The following is a 23,413-nucleotide window of genomic DNA, read 5'->3' on the forward strand; positions in this document are numbered from 1 at the left end:
CCTCATATCGTGTAAAAGCATTTCGATTATTCATTATTACTCTTATCGATTACGATAGATATCTAAGATATCTATCTGAGATAAAATAGTTCAATTTGTATTAAAATCATATATATTTTGCAAATTCTATCGAGCTATCTTAAGACAGAAATATAATAATTAACAGTATTGACGACAGGGAACGAGCTCCAACTTTCTTCTCGAAAATAGAATTATCCTCTACGTACCAATACAATGACTGTATACATTTTCCCTATTGATAATGAACGGATAGTTAGGGAAACTGTCGAATAAACCTTTCAGATACTTTCGAAAACTTTCACGCGGTGATTAACGCAGGGCGCTAGACGGTATTATAGTAGAGAAGTCGATTAGAGTTTTGAACCGCGTGGTATGTATTGTGAACAAATTGATTCGATCAGCGGAACCATAATTTTAGTAAGCGCGCCGATAATAATCAATCCTGATCGACGATTTAACTTGGTAATTTCGCCTGGTTTGTTCGAGCTACGATACGGGCATTATCTGAAAAACGAGTCGCTTTCCTCTGTCTTCGCGGATATATCTCCAGGTACACTCCTATCCAACATTTGATGTACGAACTGCCTCGCTAACAAAGTTATATAAACAGCCTTTAGACGTTTCATTAAAAATTCTCTTGAATCCTAGAATCTAGTTAAACATCTCTTTGATGTTTTGTTCACTGACTCATAAAGATGCTTGTATCAAAATAATGAATCCTAATTTGTTACAATAAAAGAATGAATTACTGAATACACACTTTAAACAGAATTTGTTCTAACAGAATTATTTATTTTATTGTACTGTTTTATTCATTAACTGATAAAGACTCTACCATCAAAATAATGAATCCTAATTTGTTACAATAAAAGAATGAATTACTGAATACATATTTTAAACAGAATTTGTTCTAACAGAATTATTTATTTTATTGTACTGTTTTATTCATTAACTGATAAAGACTCTACCATCAAAATAATGAATCCTAATTTGTTACAATAAAAGAATGAATTACTGAATACATATTTTAAACAGAATTTGTTCTAACAGAATTATTTATTTTATTGTACTGTTTTATTCATTAACTGATAAAGACTCTACCATCAAAATAATGAATCCTAATTTGTTAGAATAAAAGAGTGAATTGCACTGAACATACAGTTCAAACAGAATTTGTTCTAATAGAATTATTCATTTTATTATACTGTTTTATTCATTGACTGATAAAGACTCTCCTATTAAAATAATGAATCCTAATCTGTTAGAATGGAAGAGTGAATTGCACTGAACATGCAGTTCACACAGAATTTGTTCTAATAAAATCATTATAAAATTATTTATATTCTACATTCGTTTTACTGATTTTAACGTCCGATGACTTATGAGGGAGAGTGTATGAAGTTCTCGGAGAGGTGATCCACCGAGAGAAACCGAGCGCGTATTATATAAAGAGGATCGTAAACGCGGACACGTATCGCTCACCAATTTCCAGGTGTCCGATGATGATATAGTTCGCCGGTTCACTTGGTCGAATCGCGGAGGATCGCGCGCGAAATCGTTCCGACGCGAGAAGAATCCGCGCGTTGCATAAACCGGAAGGTATCCCCCGGAACGAGAGACTCGCCAGGCACGTAGAGTATGCTCTCTACGTGCATAAAGTTTCAACGAAATTACGATGGATTAACATTTTTTTCTACCGCGTACAGAGAAAAGGGATACGGAGGGATCGCGTGCTCAAGGATGATGTTCATTGCGAGCCAGGGAACAACGGGCCGGCTACTATTTTTCAATAGATACGTGCCGCCTTCTTATAAAATCGTTGATTGATCGCTAGAACAAACGAAACTTTTGTGAGGCGAATTGAAAAAAAGGTCGAATCGAAATTTTTCTCGTTCTCCAGAAATTATAATCATATCCTTGCATTCTTCACATTTTTTTTATCTAATGATCCGCGGACGCAGGAATTCGAAGGATTCCGAAGGCTCGAGGGACGAATGAAAATTGTTTTCGGAGGGAATTGGCGTGAAGAAGATAATTAATCGAGGTGAACATACAGTTCAAACAGAATTTGTTCTAATAGAATTATTCATTTTATTATACTGTTTTATTCATTGACTGATAAAGACTCTCCTATTAAAATAATGAATCCTAATCTGTTAGAATGGAAGAGTGAATTGCACTGAACATGCAGTTCACACAGAATTTGTTCTAATAAAATCATTATAAAATTATTTATATTCTACATTCGTTTTACTGATTTTAACGTCCGATGACTTATGAGGGAGAGTGTATGAAGTTCTCGGAGAGGTGATCCACCGAGAGAAACCGAGCGCGTATTATATAAAGAGGATCGTAAACGCGGACACGTATCGCTCACCAATTTCCAGGTGTCCGATGATGATATAGTTCGCCGGTTCACTTGGTCGAATCGCGGAGGATCGCGCGCGAAATCGTTCCGACGCGAGAAGAATCCGCGCGTTGCATAAACCGGAAGGTATCCCCCGGAACGAGAGACTCGCCAGGCACGTAGAGTATGCTCTCTACGTGCATAAAGTTTCAACGAAATTACGATGGATTAACATTTTTTTCTACCGCGTACAGAGAAAAGGGATACGGAGGGATCGCGTGCTCAAGGATGATGTTCATTGCGAGCCAGGGAACAACGGGCCGGCTACTATTTTTCAATAGATACGTGCCGCCTTCTTATAAAATCGTTGATTGATCGCTAGAACAAACGAAACTTTTGTGAGGCGAATTGAAAAAAAGGTCGAATCGAAATTTTTCTCGTTCTCCAGAAATTATAATCATATCCTTGCATTCTTCACATTTTTTTTATCTAATGATCCGCGGACGCAGGAATTCGAAGGATTCCGAAGGCTCGAGGGACGAATGAAAATTGTTTTCGGAGGGAATTGGCGTGAAGAAGATAATTAATCGAGGCCGGTGGTGCAATCGGGAGCTCGTATCGGTCGAAAAGGCCATGGAACGCGCTCCGCAGCCTGTCCCAGGAATTCGCTGCTGTTGCAACGGATCGATATCTCGATTCTCGGTCGCGGATCAAACCGCCGCGAGCCGAGTTTAACGCCCTGCATGTAGGCTACTTTGCAGTTCCGCCGTGCTCGACGGTGAAAGTGCACACAGCCGCGTGACTGACGCGGTCGTGTGCGTGCGCGAACACGTACACGCGTCGATCGGTTCTCCGATTCCGTGCACGCGCATCGCGTCGCACGAGTAAACCGAGAAAAACGCAATTTTACGTAGATATTCGTTCGTCAAATTGTCGGATGCAAATTAGTGGTCAGCAGGAAGTAATTGAAAGAGCAGGTGACAAGTCGTGTACGATGAATCACGAATAGAGTTTCGACGAATCACTTCAGGCAGAAGAACGTAGAGGAAAATTCAATGAAAAACGAGACGAATTCGTTTTGCATGAAATTTTGCAACGTCCCGGGAACGTGACTCGAAACGGTGAGACGATCGGTCACGAACTCGGTGTTCGGACAGGCGAAAAACAATCATAATTAACTCCTTTCGTAGGAAAGAAACGAGATACGTTTGATAAAGAGTACGACGCTCTTGACTCCGAAGGTTCAAAGTCCTTCGGGTTCCATTCCACGGATCACTGCATAGATCACGCCCCGCGGTGATCGAATACCGCGTTTTCTCAATAATTCACCGCGTGCCCGGCGTTGCGAGCAGTCCCATGTATTATTCCACGCGTGTCTTTTCGCGATGCTCGTAGACGACTCTCGATTTTCGATTCTATTAGACGGCTGGCCGGCAGCCACGGGCCGATCAATAAAACGTCGGTCCACCGGTGATAACAAATTGCCATCCGCGGAAGCAACCCTCCGTAATTAATGATAATTACGCTCACGATCTCGCCTCGTGCTTAATACTCTATCAATGACCGGGTCAGCGATGCCGAACGACGCGGCTATTAATTCAAACCGTACCCCTTTCCCTTTTCTAAAATACTTTCCCTTCGCATCGGACGACGTACGTGTTAGAATCAAAATTAATATTGGGTCAGTGCAAGAGGTCGCGGCTCGTTTCAAACAAGATTTCATTCACATCATCATTCACATTTTATGGAAAATTTCTTCATGCAATCATGCTCGTTTTTTATCCTTCCTTTTACAAATAGGTAGTTTTTCGTAGAAACTGGAAAACCAAATCGAAGTTGATCGTCCAGATCAAAATCATTTTTATTCCTGTCGTCACGAGAGTCCGTATCAATTTCGCGCAGCGTGGAAGTAATGGGTTAACCGAATTAGATTCGAGTACTAACTTTCCAAAGTCCTGCCTCTAAGAATCAGGCACGAACTTTTGCACTGACCCAATATTTCATATAACAATTCTCGCAATGTTTGAAAGAATAATTGATACGATGTTTCACGTAAGATACGATGCCTCATATGATGATTGCCACAATAATTCATATATCATAATTAGGGACGATTTATCCTGCGTAACTAATAAAAATGTTCTATGCTAATGATGCGAACGGGTAGAGAGAAACGGCGCGACTCGCAAGATCGATTTCTAAGAGGCGGTGGATTAGATCGTAGGAGCGCATCAGTATCGTATGGGAAAACGGAGTGGCCAGAGGCGAGAGCGTACATTTCCCATGGAGGTGTTTCCATCCGATATCCGGCCGCGCGTTCATCTCTGCCGCGATTCCATCCACCTTTCGAACCCGTCCACCCGATAATAAGTAACTTTCATTTCCTCCCCCGACGGCGGTCTTCTCTCTTATGCGACGGGAGCAACGTGTGTCCGACCATAACTCGGCTCATAAACGGCGAACAGGTACACCTCGCGACGCTAATGACCGAGCCTCGTTTCCACTCGATAATTCCGTCCTAATGAAACGTTCCTTTTTATGGGATCTACTGAAAAGGGTCCTGAGTGATACGGCTAATGATAGTTTGCACTTGCAACGATAGTTCGGTGAAAGGAAACGCTCTCGCTCGTTAGTACTTTCCTGTACTTGAAATTCAACTCTCTGCGAGATGCGTTTTTCTTTTCGTTCGTGACAGAAGGAATTATAATCTGATTCAACTTTCTCAATACGATGAGATAACCACTTATGAATATTTCTCGATGCTCTCCGAACGAAAGTGAGAACGATTTGTATTCACACCGCAGCTTTCATGCACATCCACGTTTGCACACCAGAGTAATCAGATAAATTTCATTTCTATCTAAGTCAGATTTTATCAATGTTCCATTGCATAAATGCTTAGATAGTAATAGTCGCATTATCCTTCGATTCTCATCCAGGATAAATACGAGGGTTTATTATTCAAGGAGGCGCGGTACGATCCCCCTTGCGATGCACGCAATGCACGCGTGACATCCGGTACCTTCTCCCTCGCGTACATCTTTGAATTTTATTTAAGGGATCAGATCTCCCGTCGTATTAAAATGCTGCTTAACGCGTTGCTCGGAAATATTTCTCATCGAAACGTGATTATCGATGCCACTGCGTAACACAGCCACCCCTTTCAGGATTTCCTACGTTGCGTAACCCATCCCAACATCCTACACAATGGTGCATACATTTTTAACTGATAATCCCAGCTTTCACTGACATTAGAATTACCGCCGGTTCACGTATACTTGTACCGGAGGGGTGGAAATGACTTGTTTTTCAAATTAACATCATAAGAAAAGATATAGTAATTTTTACGAAAATTGTAGAAAACAGAATGTACTGAAAATGAATAATGATTATAAGAAGTGCCAAACAATTTTGATCCTCTTGGTAGATCTTTTTCTATCCTTTCATTTATCAATCGATAACAATTCTATTTTTCAATTAATAATTCTATTTTTTTGTTCAATTAATAATTCTATATTACGTCCTCTTTAATCTCCCATAATTTTCGTCCTAAATTCCTACGTGAAACGAACATGGTACCTCACGCTCTTGAATTTAAACAGAAGTACCCTGGCCACTGCAATTAATATGAAATTCCACGAGCCGAGTTCCCCGAATGATCTTAACTTATTGTTCCACGAAATTCCGGGATTGCAATGTAACAGTCGCGAGTCGCGAATGTAATAACGGGCCCCGTGTATGACACGCACGAGGGCGAGTATTTATATTCAAACGGAAAACTGTTCGTTGTACGGAACGATTCGAGCTCGTGCAAACGTGCCTTTACACGTGTTACTTACGACGTGCCGCGAGTAACGACGTTACGCGCGTACGGACCTACGAGCCCATAAGTACACCCCCGTTCACAAGTCGCACCGCACAAAAATGTATCAAGTAATAATAGAGAAGAATGAATAAAAATAATAATTATTAAAACGATTGTACAAAAATTGTTTCAAGTTATTTCATTTATAGTAATTAATTATCGAAACTATTCAGGATTTATTGTATGATTTCATATATGATGAGATGCTATATTATTTACTATAATTTTTCAATTATAATACATTTTAATGATTATTAATCAGAAGTATTTGCCAAGATTTTTGATAGTCGGACGGCGTCTTAAAACTTCTGTAAGGAAGTGTACGGGAGTATAAACGAGCCTGATACACGTGTGTACAGTGCTTTACGACGGGCCGAGGTTTAACGACGCGACGCGTTACACAGAACGAATATTAAATATAAACGATATCGGTGTGTCCTGGCCATCTCTCTTGGCCGTGGGTTGGGTAATCGTCCGCGAGCTGTGTGCACGCCGATCCGCAGCAGGGGCCACGACCGAGAATAATTGCCTTTATCATTGTAAGTATCGTCCTGTAACGGAATCCTCACCCCCGACTTCAACGTCTTCCTTATGGTTATCACCGTGTATCCCCTGCTATTGATAAATGATAACCGCATCGACTTTGATACTGAACTCTCCCGTGTAGAAGCAATCAAAACGGTGAAGATTATTTTCAATTTCTATCAATCGAGGAATAATTTACATATACAATCGTCAGGCTGATATCCAGTTTTCAAAACAATTTCATTTGTTACATGAGATTAGATACACGAGTAACAATTGTAAGGCATAAATCACTGGTTAAAATAAAATTAATTTGATACGGTGCAAGAGGCACGCGGTTGGAGACACTGAATTATTAATAAAATCCGTATTCCCTGAATCAGTGCTCAATTTCACTGGCCTCATAATTGCGATTAATTAACTGGCCAGGGCGGAAGCGCCGGAGGCTGCGAGGAAACGAGATTCGAAAGCGGATAGCTGTTTCGATGGGCGTGAGAATTGCGCAAATCTGATACATAATTAATCGGCGATGATGAAATTACCAAACCGACACATAAAAGTTTATGATTAAAACAAGGTGAGCCTCTTTAATCATCGAATTCACCCGAATCAAATATTGAAACATTTACATATTTATAGTACGTCTTAAAAATCTGCAAAGCCAATAACTTTGCTTCGAGCCTATTTTTTTAAATTCTATGGATAATCGATTTGTTTACGGGAAATCTGTTAAGCGTGACATCTGAGGGACAGGGGAACGCAAACACGAGATACATAATCTACGACGTTATTTTCTTGCAAATGGAGTAATTACGGTACGAGTCGATCGGATAATAATAACATTATTCGTACGAGGTGCAATTATGGGATAGAGGGTTCGCACCCAACGAGTCTCGTTTCTCCTTCGAGCCGAGTGCGCGCGTAAATTTGAACGCTAACGATTACCATAAACGCGAGGCCTAGGGACGACCTCGAATAATTGGCGGCAGGCTCGCAATTAGTCGAAAATGGTTATCTCCCATTACGGCCTCGGGAATAATAGACTCCGCGACGGATATCGAATCCCGGGGGAATAATGTGTAACAAAAGTGGCACGAAAAGAAACGCGTAACGAGCCATTGTCGGCGAGCTGATTGGGCAACGCGCGTGGAATTTTCGCGGGACGTTGACTCCACGACGGATAAGCATCCAGGGACCGGGCATAAACGATCGCGATGGGTCTTTACGCAGATCATTGGATTAATTGGCAACTCGGTACACGCATTCCGTCTGTCGAACCGCAAGTCGCATTCTCTCGATGCGCTCATGATTTTACCAAACGTGTAAATCAATTTAATTATTGTAACCAGTTTTCTTTTAATCCGGATTACTATTTAATAAAGCGAGAACTTGAGTTTTAAATCTTCTCCATTTATAAGAAATTTACATGCGAAGGACGTGAGGAATTCATGTCTCGATGCTCGAAGTGTAAAAGGAATTTCTTCTCAGGTTTCATTTTCTATTTTCCATAAAAAAATCTGCAGTATATTGTTAATAATTGGTTTCCCATGCGAGTATCGAGCGTAGCTATCGAGACAAACTTGCTGGAGAACAATGGATTCTTCGAGGCGATCGTAATTTTTGAAAGGTTGCTTCTCATACGTACTCACGTACATCTCATACTCATGCACGTTAGCCGGCGGACAGGTTGATTTCTCGTTAGAATCGAGGCTAATTGCCGCGTTATGCAATTTTACGGTGAGGAGGGAGGGAGATAGTTGATTTATCAGTTCTTGCGACACCTTTTGTTGCTCTTCTTGTCGCGGTTTCCCATACGTCTTCAAACGACTCGTTTCAATTTTAACGAGGTATCCACTCTGTTAAAACGAAAGTTAATCTCTCTTTCATATCTTAATCTCCGCCTTATCTATATTTACCAGACCGTTTGATATATTCATAAGAAAATTGAAACTACAGAAGATCGTTATCGTTCGTGAAAGTGATGGAAATGGTTAAATAGTAAAGTTTCAATGAGAAACGCATTCTTTTCCAATCGACACCTGAGACATTTTGCTTGCCATAAAAATCCACAGTCTAATAACGATTCTTCCTTAAACGCGATTTTACGGCGAATCGATTAGATTCCCCCGGTTCTTGCTCGATCACGAGCTGCTATGACTAATAGCTTTCGTTACATTATTTATGGCAACACGGTGATTGCCTTCCCTGCCGATTTATGCACCACCGATAGAGAAACGTCCGCGTGGCTTTCCCGATCGATCCGTCGATCCGTTGCCTGGGGACAACTTCTTCTCGCGGCTTCCGTTCCGCTTTGAAAATTCCTCGCGTTCCGACTAATTATATCATATCTGTACAATGACTCCTATCGAATTTAACATTTGTATAAAATAATGCACATAATTTAGGACAATTATGTAGATCGTAATTATCGAACTTAAAGAATGAATAATCTTTGTACTGAATTATATCATTTAAAAAATGAAAATCTGTCGGTCTGACTATGATATGTACATACTACTTCACGAACTGAACTGCGATCCTGTTTGGAACTGGGAAACGCGAGGATGAGATCGAACTCGATTGGACCGCGATTATAAAATGATCTGCGGTGGTTAGGAGCGATGCCGCGGCGCGACCTTGATAATAATTCCAAGGAATAAGAGGAATGCTTGGCCTGGAACGGTGAGACCTTCGAAGTGCACGAGTCACTGTAGGTCTTCTCTCCCTCGTCTTTCACTTCCCTCCTCCACCTCCTCCCATCATACGTGCACTTGTCCTTTTTCCAACGAGTCGGCGACGATTCTTCGAATTCGAGAGAAACTGGTCCGGCAACAATTTGTTATCCGGCCATCGATGTCTCGCATCGATCACTAATAACTCGTTCATCTTTTTCTCTGTCCATAGCCCACTTTTTCTCGATCGAAAGAAAATCGGATTCTATGATATAGGGTTGAAGAGGAAGTCCATCGTACGTGCCTCGACGCTTTCAGGAAACTGGTTGCTGCTCGTGTTTTTTAATTAAGGAATCGTTGATGCGAGCCAAGAATGCGGATTTAATTCGCGGAGACATGGCTCGCTTTTGCATGGAACAAGGCTCGCTTCGTTTTTCGACTCGCCACGACATTCACTCATTTGCATTATACACTACCGGCCATAAATATTATAATACAATATTTTATGTTCCACGCACATCGATAATCAACCGTTAAAAGAAATTCTCTATGAATCAGTACATGAATTGTCGTATCATTGTATGAAACTCTTCTTTCCTGAGTGACCATCTGTGTTCGATTAATTAATTTCGCTGTCGAGGTTTCACGTGCACAAGTCGAATGACACAATTTATAGCAAAGTAAATTCTTGGGAGCCGCGGGGCGATACCGATTGCTCGTTTTTCTCGCTGTCGACTCGCGCCTGCTCTCGTCTTTGGACTGTCCCGACGTACTGTCTCTTATATTATCTCGTTTATCGCCCATCAAATCGTCTTTCATCCCACGGCTGACAAAAAATCTGATCCGGCTTTCGAGATTGCTGCTACGTACTACCGCAGCGTGCAACTTTGTGTAAATCTCGCCGCATAAGCCTGTCAATTATCGTACCTTCGGTACCTGATCGACTATATTAGCAGCCGCCATCGTTTACGCACCAGCGACGATTTCGAAATTGCCATCATCACAATTCTAATTGCTCGCGAAACATGAACCTCGTGATTCCATATATAAACCTTTAGTATAATTTCTAATTATCCATGGAAATATTGTTCGAACATTTTGCTCCTCTGGCATGGAATATTAAATGATTTAAATCGAAAACATTGCCTTCTTTCAATACAGCTGCATACTACGAACTTTCTTATTAATATTTAACATTAAATCTACCAAGAGAGATCAAAATTACTTGTTTGGCATTTCTTATAATAATTGTTCATTTTCAGTACACTTTATTTTCTAAAATTTTGTATCACTTTTTCTAAACTATGCAAATAACTAATTCTGTAAAAATTGTTATGTCTTTTCTTATGACTTATTAATTTAAAAAACTAGTCATTTTTACCCCTTCAACAGAAATAGGTATACGTCAATCGCTGATAGTTCTATTGTTAATCTACTGAATTTGTCTAAAGTTTGTCAGAAAGTTCACGAATAAAAAAAGCGGAGTTCTCCCGGTGGAACGCGAGAGATCATGCACCCGAGTCTTCTCGATAATCTATCGGGCATCGGTTGGGAGCGCGAGGTTCAAGCGCGTCGGCTATCGACTCGAAGCGTCAGAATTTTACGCGACGGGCATCGATGTATCGCGCGGAAGGTCGTTTATCATCGGCGATGCATCGCGCTTCCACCTATCCGAGGAAACCGTTAGCTTTTTACGCTTTTAATTGCCTCCGCGCGAACGATCCTCCGGTTGAACGCTGCGAGGAGCACCTTACGCGTGTTTCAATCTCACGTTTCTTTGCAGACAATGCGAGGTAACCCGAATCAATTAGAGTCGAAAGTATTTGCACGCGTCCCGGAGGGTTTTACCAAATTATCCTTTAACCCCTCCGGGCGGACGTACGTACGTACGTACGTATGCATTACCGAGCACGACGAGTGCACCTCGTAAATCACTCGTCGTTCTACACGACAGAACGGAGGAACAATGACCGGTTGCTCGGCTCCGTATAACTACTTACACCCCCGTTTGTGAGTCTTCAAATGTATTGTAAAACGTGTAACAGAATAAGACGTTATAACGAACAAATGAAAATTTCTGATATTTTAATGTGAATCTTTTGCATCAAATTTCAATTTCAATGTACAATTTGTTGCATTGGTCGCAATTATATTTTTCACATCTCTGACAGAATATTCATTTTATGAGTACTCGGACACGCGGACGTGTGAAGGCAGGTGGAAAGAAGGACGTTGTTACTGAACAAATTTTTTCCTCGACGCGTTCGTACTCTTCGTACAAGGCAAATATATTACACTAATACGTGTCCGCGACGGCTATCTTGGAGATTGCATTACGAATGTAAACGGGCGAGTTTTAATTTGCGATCTTGTTATTATTCCACGTTCAAGCTGAATTACATTGTAAGATCGCGGATGAGACGGAGTTTACGATCGGTGGAATGTAAAGTAGCTCGGGTATCGGCGCCGGATCCATTTAGTACGGTAGGTGGTCGGACATATGTAACGAGCGCGTAAACTGTGGAGTCCGCTGCTCTCGGTGGAACCGTGACGCGGGGCGACGCAACGGTGAGAGCTGATATGAACCGAGCGCGCGTCGGAGTGCCGGGGACACCCACGTGTGACAAGCCATCGCGTAATCTACCGGACATTTAGCGTAGACCGCGTACTAGCCGCGGTTTGCACAGGTGCTTCAAGCAGGTGAAATTTCATATAGCGAATCACGCGATTAATCGCGCGCGCCGCCTAAAGTTTCAATCGTCGGCAAAAGCTGAGATGATAAATGCGGAAACGATCGAATAATTTATTACTCTCCTAGTCCATAGAACAGAAGTTTTACAGCAATTGATGTAATTTATTAAATAAATGTAGTCTTATGATAATTAAAAGAAAAACGCCCTGGAATGTGAAGAACCGATTGGCGCAAGCCCATATTTTATAAAAAAATTTGAGAAAAATCAGATAATTGCTCCTTAATGACAATTCCTATTGACTCTCTCTGTATGAATTACAGTTATGGAATTTATGTGTCATCAATTATGGAATGAGATGAACATGAATTTGCAAAATAAACGAAAGCATTAGAAGTCAGTGAAAGACAGACGATATTACCTATGATACCTGTACCCACGGCATTTTTATCTCATCAGCCGTAATAAAATTTGAAACGCGATGCGAATTTCTGAAGTAAGTACGACGGGACGGTCCCATCATTATTAGACAAACGATGTTGCTCGTTAAGTATTCACGACAAAACCACATTTACAGGCATTAGCCGCGCGAAGGTACAAGTACCCGGGTGGCTGCGTGACTTACAAGCCTCCAGTCTATATTTCAACCGGCGTTAAAGTCGAGGTCGATTCCCGAAGCGGACGCGCCGTTCGAACCTCCGATCATTACGCCCGTTACACGCTGTCACATACCTCATCTCGTGCACGCAGCCACGGGATTTTTCTCTCCTGAAAACGTCCTAACTTACGCGCATTTTTCAAATTACCCACGGAGATCATATTCCTCCTTATAATTATTCCCATATACGTAATCGACAAGAATTACCAGGTAAAAGAAACTGATAGTTATTGATCCTGTTAAAATACGAATAGTAATTTGCATTCGTCAAAATGCCAAGAATTCATTCGTATATCTGAAAAACCAGACTGCAGATTTTATGTATTTACAGAAAAACAGAAGTGCAGAAAATACGACGAATTTAATATGCAAAAACGAGCAAAATATATTTTTTAAATGATAAGAGAAGTCTCAATTTATATGATTATTCTTTATAAAAATCTACGCACTCATGACCAGACCAGATTGACAGAATCCTAACCGACCTAGAATCGAACGTATGGTGCAAGCTCGACGACCGAAATGAAAGTGGATGATCGACAGGTGATCGAGGATAGGTGACGACTTTTGTCTGGGCGAGTCGAAAGGTTAAGACGATGTTCTCGTACAGCTACGCGAGGAGCATGAGCGTTGCGTCACGAGCTGTGAGAGATAGGACTTTCACTGTGCACGAGCGATCGCGTGCTTCGCCGAGGCGCTTCACGAGTCGAAAGAGACGTTTCTCGTTATTGCCTCGGGATCGTTAAGGTCAATTAACGCGGTCGATTTCTCGGTCAACATCGTTCGTCAAAGAGTGCACCGCGAGTAAAAAAAACGTGCTACCAATGAGCTTAATTAGAATTAACTGCGATTAATTAAACACGTCGTTATGAAAGATATTCCTTTCCATCCCCGAGTCGTTCTTATATATTATTTTGTTCTCTCGACTGGTTAAACTCCTATCTATTTCAAATGAAACTTGTTACAAATTGTATGGAACTACTTTGGCTCCCTGCGCGGATTTGCATCAAAAGCGAAAGACAAGTACGAAATAAAAACTGCTACATCGTTGTAATTAATTAATCGATAACCGCGTATTCCGTGCGGAGAACTTGTTAACTCGAATATCGATCTCTCTTTGCCAAAGTCAGGTACGAGCTCGCTCGGATGTCACGTTAGGCGGCTTAATCGCCGGTATAATTCGATCGATTACAAGCCCACATCGCGTCTCTATTTCATGTAACTATTAATAACTCACCGGTAGAAGAAGCAACGATGCCGGGGAGTGCCTGGCCGCGGCTTGTCTAAGACTAAGGAAATGCAGTAGGGGGTCCTCCGTTGCTCTCAGCTCGTCCAGAATCCGCCGCGCCTCGCTGTAGCTCTCCAGGTATTCCCAGTAAGCGTTCCAAAACGAGCCGGGGAATAAGTCACCTAGGACACGAGAATCAGAACCCATTGCTATCTCACTATTCATCACGTAAAATTAGTATTTTTCATAATTTTTTAAATAAAAAGACTTGATTCGACATTTTTATTATTAAGTCTACAAATAAATTCAGAAAGAAAGCTCCCCGTTTGTACACCTAATAATTAGTCTGATCTTAAAACTATGCTGTATTGTAATGGTACCCTTGTTGGTCTATTTACTCGTGACTACACGCACGGTGTCGTTAACACGGAGGATAATTAATTGAACGACACGAATGCGAAATTGATGAACGCTGATGGAACGGCAGCGTCCAAAATCGTGTTCGAAGGGAATTCGACGATGCATCATTCGCTATCTTCCCTAAGAAACTCGTTTCTGATCATTTTCTCTCTTAGCCATCCGGTGGGGTCCTCGACATCACGGAAGAAAACCTACCGCCGGGAAATGATTTAGCATCGAAACCCACGGTTTTTTTCTTCTGTCCCTTCGCTGTCCCTGTATATGCCCAGTGAACTTCCTCGTGCAGTAAACCACGAATTCATTACGGATTACATCGGACGTATCGCCGGTTTCTAATTCTCGATCGACGTCCAGCAATTACGATCCAAAAGCTAACGCTGCTCGCGACAACTATACGACGCCGTTAAATCCACTCGGGCTCGGCAAAAGCAGATTTACGGGCGACGAATAAATTACGGGAGATCGCTGATTTTGATAGCGTCTGCTATCAAAGCTTCCAGTAAATTATCTCGTTTAACCAGCGTTTAATTAATTATCACTTCCATCTACGTGCGTATCGTTGAATGTAGACCAATGTGGGTTCGCGTGCTTTCATACTAATTTATCATTATTAGACTACAGATTTTGTGTACTTGTAGAAAATAGATATAAAGACGCTGAATGCATGTGCGGTGCTCAAACGACAGAATATCTGAAGTACAGTTTTTCAATTGATTCGTATGAAAATCCGCAAGCATATCATTGTCATCTAATGTAACAAGATCGTAGATAGAGATTATTTACTCACTCGGCTTAAAAGTGTCGCCATCCCAAGTCTCGAGGCCTCTACGAATCTGGAAATAAACAAAACAGAACTGATCAAACACGACGCCCAAAGTATGAGAGAAACGGGGAAAGTTGCAAGGAATTATACGTAATAGACAGAGTACAATTGATTGAAGAATGTATTGAATGCAGAGGAAATATGTAAATGCTCTTAAAAGTAGCCTAAAGGATCTCTGCTACTAATCCGTTACAATTGGTGAAGATCTGAGTTCAGCGAGTATCAACGATACGTTAATGGTTGATTCGTAGCGGGGCCGTAAAATCGAGAGAAAGTTGCGTAAATAAAAACGGAGACAGGTGGTGGCCGGCGGGTCCGTATATTAGCATTTCTTTAAACAAACCCGGTCGCCGCGCGACCGAAATGATAAAAATATTTATCGGACTTCTTTCGGATCATGCTGCGCCGCGCGCCGATTATCGACGACGGGCTCGGTTAATTGCCTTCCAGCTACGAATACGTATCTATCACGGACACCGTGTAATCATAATAAAATTGCTCGCCTCTGTACCTACGATACCAAGCGCAGGTTACCCGCTAACGAGCAATTTGTTGAGGTTTAATTGCCGCGTTTTGCGTTGACCAATCGTCCAACCGAGGCGATCCGATTCTATATCCCGTGTTCTACTAACGATTTTAGGAAGCGCACGTGCGCCGCGGCGAACGAATGGAACGTGGAAAATGAACGAGGGAGAAAAAGTCTCAGGGTCGTCAACCTTGTTTCTTATCCGTACCTTAAAAAGCCGACCTAGAATTATGACTGAGTCATAAACCTACGCGGTATATCTCATCCGATGGGACAAGTTACCAACGCGTGGGCGTTCATGATTATTTCACCTCTTACAAATGTCCCACGATCAATCTACCGAAAAGCTTCGAGGCCTCTCCTGACGGATCTCTCGAGTACAGGACGTGTAGATAAACCAGTGTCCACCTCTGTTTTCAGAATTCTATTATACATATGATCGATCAATTATTAAGGGGCCTCACCAGTGTGAAACTTTAAAAGAATCGAAATTTTTCTTGCACTTTTCGGAAGTTCATACCTTTAAAAATATCATAATAAAATAAAAGAAGTATTATAATTTATATACGAAGACCACTTTCATTGAACACAGGATTTATACGAAGAAGATGAAGAGGGATTCGAAATCAGTACGTATCGATGGAAGATAACGATTCTTCGATATTATTCTTTGGAATTGACTGAAGGGTGCTCGGTCAGCGAGATGAGGCGAGTAAATTGAAAAAAGGGACGCGTATAGAGAGAGAGGGGCACGGGGCGACATTGCATTGTCACGTCGCGGCGTGTCGATGCGTTTCTTATTGTCAGATAGCATCTAAGCGCACATGGTGCATGCGGCCATGCATTTATGCATCGCATTATGTACGCGCCAAGGCGAAGCCAAGCGTACATACGCCGTGATCCATTCGTTCCCCCAGCGAAGACCCAATCCTAGATTAATTATGAATTATTCATATTCATGAGACGCGCCTCCTAGACCGTCCGACGAAGTTTATAAATCGGTTTTACAAGAAAGAATGTAGCCACAACCTTCTCATTAAACCTCCCATCGGCTTTATTCCCCGTCCCGAGCTACTGGGCTGAATATTGCTTACACCATCATCCAGAAGTTTTATACTCCTTCGCTGTACTCCAAGAAATTGTCCATAATGTATTTTAATTAATTAATTTAATTTAAAGTGTCCAATACACTTTTTTCAGAAATCTTTAATATCACTGCTCGTGGGACAGCGATAGAAAATCGCGATCACCGATTACACAGGATATTACGGAATCCAGCGTGTCCAATTTTTCTCTCCTCCTCTTCGCGTAGGAGGCGGTTTTAATTACACACCACGACAGCAATCATCCCTTGAATCTCACGCATCCATCTCAGTACGCTCGGAGCGTTTGAGAGAAGAAAAAAAAAAACAGTTCAGAATGTTATTAGGGCGTGTGGGCGTCTTCAGCCACCTATTATTATTTTATAGTCTCTCTACTATAAAGATCCCTCGCGAGATCGAAGATCGATAAACGAAGATGCACCTGCGTCGGGATACCCCCTGACACGGTGAACGACGACGTCGATAAGTTTTCCATGTTCCATTTATGCAAATGATGGTTTTCCAACTCCGTGATCCAATTTCGCCATAAATAATTGCAAGGTGCGCGTTATTAAACCGATAAACAACTCTTTTTATTAATACCCGACGACGAGAGTAAGAGGATTTATAATTGGGTTACCGGGGAATTTTTAGCCCGGCCATGATTGCCACTTTTATCACCTGATATTGAGACGCAATATCTTACACCGTCGCAGCACCTTCACTCTCTCCCTCTCCTTCTCTCTCTGTTTCTCCTTTTTTCAGTTTGATCAGCTTGTACTCTAATCAACGGAGCGCGGCTTCTTTACGACTACGCTCTACGCGTTTATCGTCCCGTCCTAGCGAAAGTGTAAAGAAAATAATCTTTACGGCAGTCCTAATTTCGAAACGTCTTACTAGAATCTCGTTATCTATGCGCCACACACGTGTTATCAGCTTCTAAGATTCATTTATTGACACCGTACCAGCTAAACGACTTTAAGGAACAACCGCGTACAATTAATTCTCGTTTCTTTGCTTTCTCGAGCATTCGTGTTACACACTTACAGTGACGCTTGTTGACACTGCTCCCCGCGTCGAGGGGAGACACGTAAAGAATACTTCCGGTACCAGCGCATGAATCGGCGACCAGGGGCGTAGGACCACGTGGGTCGCGCGTAAATCTCTCCCGTCCGAGGTAACGACGCGACCATTCGCTAACGAGGAGGTTGCGCGTGTGCGTACGGAGAAAGTAGATTCTCGATTGAAAAAACTCTCTTTCTCTTTCTTCTCGCGCCGGTACATGTCGAACACCGGTTACCCGAGCCGCGTTTATTATCTTTGATGAGCCTCCTCGATCATCGTTTCACCGTCGTAAAGAAGCCGAGCTACCGCGACGAATCGAATCGAACGGACCACCGAACGCGCTTCGAATTTCAAGGACTCTCACGACGTATAATGCGATATTGATAAAATTTATCACGAGTCGATCCCGATCACAGCTTGCTCGGCCCTTGAGTCGATCAACCGCCACGTACGAGCGCGATTTCACGGTTGCGCAAGTCGCACGTTTAGCAGGAGTTAACGACAAGACGCGTTAACGAAGGTATTCTTCCGTCGGACGTAACACATTTCGCGATTCATCTGGCTACCGAAACCTTCGGGCGAGGACAACTCGGCGAACCACGAAACGCACTTTCTCCCGTCCGGGATAAGAGCGCGCCTCGCGGTTCTGGAAAGATCGGACCACCTTTGATCGATCACCTGCCCTCGCCGGGCGACCCTCGTAAACCCTACGACGAATCGCCAGTAGAAAAAAATAACATCGTAAAAAAGAACGAGTTCCATTTCTAAAACAGCGACTGCGTTCTTGTAAGCTTTCAAAAGAACTTATCAATCTGTAGAAGGGAAAATAGTATGATAAAAAGTAACACAGTTGTACCTATTTAAAACGGCGATTGTACGGTGACAGTGACAAATTCGCTAATTTAAACGATTAAGCTCGATAGTGGATTCTATTGAATTCGCTGGGACCCGAAGGATCTACCGCGAGGCGAGAAGGAATTAGAAATTGATAGCGAAAACTGGTCCCATTAGCGATGCAGGCGAAACGATTGAACATCCGGATTCGGGTATTTATCATCAAGTGTTATTCTCTCAACGCCCCCGAGAAGATACGAATGTCGCTAAAAGGGAACTCCCAAGCTGATTAACAAAATGCAGATTCTACGCACTTGTAGGAGGATTAAATTTCAAGATATGAAGAAAGCATAATACGTAATATACAATAACATCAAAAGTAAAATGTACAATCTGAATTCAGATTAAAAGATTGCAGCTTGATATTAAGATGCACTTACAGGAAAACTGAAGATAACGCAATGAAAAAACTCGCAAAAACGAGCAAACTCAATCCAGATATTGTATACTCCAACTGATACCATACAATTTTTATCTTGTACCGGTGTTGCTTCACATTGAAAGGCTTGTCAAGCGTGTTACACATAATTCGCGTATGGAATTACATTGTCGAGAGGATAGGACGTAGATGAAGAGAGGCAGAAATCGCTGGTATTAAACTTGCCAGGTCCGTACGACGTGATGAATACACACGCGGTCCGGCCGGCTGGACTGGCTGGCTGGCTTGCAATTTTGTACGAAGGAACCAAGAAATTAATAGTAGACGCGTTCTTTCCCTTCGCGTTGCAAATTGACCGAGAGTTACTTCCTCTCGCAACGTGAGAAACTTTCTTCCAGTCTGTACCCTTCTCGCGCTCGGCCATATTGTACTATTAATTATACGTATTCGAGGAAAAATACGGGAATCGTTCATTTAACAATCTACTCTATGCGTAAATAAATTCATTACTGTTTAGAATATTCTAAAGGATTTCGATCAGATGTCTGAATCTCACAAGTTAAAACGACATACTTTAACTGATATTTAATCAAAATAAAAATTTATACATTTTTAATGAGGAATTGCAATTCGGAAGAGAGTGGAAAATAATTGGGAGTCGGACGACTTCGGGCAAAAATTAAACAAGAACACGTCCGGTCTAGCGATTGTTAAAAAAAAAAAAAATAAGACCCTTCCCGATGAAATCGAAACCATTCCGGGCGATCCGGTATCTACTTTCCCGACAAAATGCCACGCCGATCATCCACTTTCCTGCGGCACGTTCGCCCCCCTCTTTTTTTTCTCCCTCGTTAAACCGTGCTTGGACACATCTCGCTGCTCTACTTTCTACTCGTTCGTCTCCCTTTTTTTCCCCCCCTCGCGAAATCGAAAAGAGAGGGGGCGATCGAATCGACGGACGACGTCCTAATGCGAATAAAATTACGTTCCGCGAGGGGGCTCGTTCGCCATTACTGACCACTCCATTCACCGAGTGGCGGTGATCAAGGTGACGAAGGGGGACCCGGCTGAAAGCGTCGGTACCCGAGAACTCTTTGATCTCTCTGCGATAATGTACGCGCTGTCGGATGATCGCACGCCACTTAATTAATTTTCCAGCCATTCTCCTCTTTTCCATACGAACCGGAATGCGCGACTATCTTAATGCCCCATCCTTCGAACTTTATACCGAGATATCCCCCTCGACAATTGCTTATCTACTCTCTTCCGATTACAACGATCACCGGTGTAATTAGCATCCATAACTATTAAATTGGATCGTGAACGTCCGGTTTGTTAGCAGAACTCGGCAAGCTGGGAGACTGTTACTCTCGTTACAAGCGATAAACGTAAGTAAGGCCCTGATTACCCATTCTTAACCGGAGAATCTAAATGCTTCATTTCATCTGGTCATTGTGCAATCGAGGTGAACGCGAGTAGCAATCGCGAGCAAAGCTGAAGCTTAGAGAGAGAAGGACTCGGAGTGACGCAAAACCTCGACCGAAGGTTAATTAGTGAAAACGCTTCGAATCGCAGGCGGTTTCTGAAGCGGAGCACGAGCAACGCTTCCCTGTAAACCCTTTTTATTCCGGCTGGTTGTCGCGCGGTCTCCTCTGCCGCGGAGCAATTTCACTTTGGAAGCACCTCGGGGCCAGGGCAATTAGAAGCAATCGCGCACCTGGAAGGCGAGGGAGACCTCTTCCTCTGTTTTTCTCCCTTTCAAACAAGGAGAGACGCGTATTCGAGAAAGAATCACCTTCGCTTCCTCCTATTACGTCTGGCAAAAACCTTTTATGTAATAAACTGACAGACGGATGAATCGCACAAAATTTGAATGCACCTGCGAAGAACTATATAAAACTATAAACTCTATTCCTATTTTTACTTCTTTCAAGGAGAGGGTCAGGGTGACAGGAAACGAATTTTCTTGAAAGTTGCAAAATTTGTACATTTCGACCCCAAACTCAATCTGTAGTAATAGCGCGCACATTAAGATGATCAAAAACTTTTTTCCAGTGTTCTCTGTTTCACTCAAAGGATTTTCCTTCTGTTCGTTTCGCCGTTGTTCACCTCTTCCTCGAAACTGGTAGAATTTCGAGGAGAAATTCTTTCTTCATACCTTTCTCCGGTTCTCTTTTTCGTTCTACGCCCGTACGTCCGTAAATTACGTTTTTATCCGAAGCAACGCGGTCATAGCAGTTGAACGGAGCGCACCTGCGCTCGTAATGGGAATGCGACAACTCGAACCAACGCCCTGCCTCTCCTGTCTCTAACACCCCGCTATTTATTTTCCAACCCTGTCCGAAAACATAGTCAAAGAGTACTACATAAATCCAATGCCAGGTATTCCAACGTTCGACCCTTGCGTCTACTCTCTTTGAGATTTTACTTACGGAAGAGTACGACGAGTTAATTAGTCTCGGCTCGAAACGTGAATATATTATTGCAACAAGAAAGTTGAGATTTATTTGACGCGTCGAAGAAGGCTGCGGTAATAAATGCCGAGCCAAGTTCATATTTGGTTACATCGTAGCAATCGTCGTTACCCGAGGGTAATATACATAGTATTCGTGCGGAGCCCGTTTTTGCCGGGACGCGAGAATGTGAAAGCGTCATCGCGAACCGGTGATTTCCCGTGGACCGCGATGAGTCTCCTGCGTCTCATTTGAGAAAAGTGAGAGTGGGTTAAATGAATTTTCTGGCCACGCTACTCTCTCAATCCCCCTTCCTTCCCCTCCCCCTCTGTTATAAATGCAGTCTAATCGTTGTATCAAAAATTCTATCAAACGTTATATTAAGTTTTATCGCGACGTTCAAAGCCGGGGGCGTATGCAAATACGATTGGAAAAAGTGACGATATACTTAATTAATATTCGCCCCAGAGAGATCGGCGATTATAATATTCGTCGTTGAGATTTATCAGGAACGAAGCTCGGAGCGCGGTATTTGCATGCTTTTTGCGCTATTGGTACTCGCGTTATTGATGACCATCAAAGTACCCCGCGCGGAATAAAGAAGGTAGGCGTGTTTCCTGCGAGAGCCTCGGATCTCTCTCAGTTCTCTCGCGAAGAGCCGAGGCTTTTTCATTTTACGAGGCTGTTGCATACCCGCGCTCGTTGCAGCCCGGCGCGCGTCTTGTAAAAGTCAATATTTATGAGGGTGCTAACCACCGTCATCGTTCATCCCGACTCGTTAACCAGCTTCGCCGGCGCAGCTTTGTGTTTACATCCCGAAGGACACCCATCCTATCTTCTCTTTATTGTCAGCCCTAAGAAAACACGTTCATCGGGCCTCGGGCACGATCCCCTTATCACCGATATTCCCCACGCTGTTTTCAGTCAAAACACCGCGCGAGCGAACCGCGAGCACTAACCTAACTTGAGCCATGTGCAAATCTTACCTTCTGGCCATTCTCCCTCATTGTTTACGTTGTCGAAGTTAATTCGAGAAAGCCGGCTAACAGGACACTGTCCAACGAGGTTCTCAATGGCCGAGAGAGCATAAGGTCCGAACACGAGCACTGCGCGGATTCACAAGTTTCGACAGGTGACACGATTTAGGAACGCGACAACTTTATCTGGGATGTTCGCGCGGGCACATCTGGAATTCCGTTTCGCAAAAGGTTACGCGATGCCCGAACGAGTTAAATCGGAATTGCGACACGCGCGAGAGAAAGGCAACGTGACGAAGTAACAGGTGCCGAACGAACTTGAACGCGTGCTCGGATTCGAGTGCCGCCATCTCGCCACAAAGGCTCTCAATCAGACAGTCGTCGATAAGAAGATACCTACTGTCTTCTGTTCGACGATTCGACTACGTAACTTCACATGAACTTTGAACCCTAGATCGTTTATCGTATTCGAACATTGAAAGTACCTGCTGTTCAAACGCGATTTTCATTCATTTACCTCTAAATTCGATCTAATGATCTTCAATCAATTACTCCTCATTTTACTCTTCCCCAATTTGATAGATTGCTTAAAACTCGACTCACCCTCTGGCAGTGTTCCAAAGTGACCACCGAGAGGTCCGCGAGCGGTTGAAAGATGTCATCGTGAAATTCGGGGTAGTTCCTCGCCAGTGGCCTCGCATACAATTCTTTCGCGCTGCAGAGGGTTTCGTGGTACTCTTCCTCTGCATGCAGCAGCTTCTCCGTGGCTCTGTATCTCCTATCCGTGT

The 23,413-nt window shown here is 42.8% G+C and overlaps 1 protein-coding gene across 2 annotated transcripts in view; it reads right to left on the reverse strand.

Moving 5' to 3' along the window:
- Positions 1 to 23,413, reverse strand: part of LOC108628438 (rho GTPase-activating protein 20) — a 149,822-nt gene that overhangs the window by 89,763 nt on the left and 36,646 nt on the right. For both annotated transcript variants that reach the window (XM_018030361.2, XM_018030351.2), the window contains exons 3-5: positions 23,229 to 23,413; positions 15,214 to 15,259; positions 14,016 to 14,188 (exon numbers count right to left, since the gene is read on the reverse strand). In XM_018030361.2, the coding sequence (XP_017885850.1) occupies positions 14,016 to 14,188; positions 15,214 to 15,259; positions 23,229 to 23,413 (404 nt within the window). The remainder of the gene's footprint in view (positions 1 to 14,015; positions 14,189 to 15,213; positions 15,260 to 23,228) is intronic.

Source organism: Ceratina calcarata, unplaced genomic scaffold (genome assembly GCF_001652005.2).
Source record: "Ceratina calcarata isolate Rehan_Ccalc_2016 unplaced genomic scaffold, ASM165200v1 scaffold127.2, whole genome shotgun sequence".
NCBI lineage: Eukaryota > Metazoa > Arthropoda > Insecta > Hymenoptera > Apidae > Ceratina > Ceratina calcarata.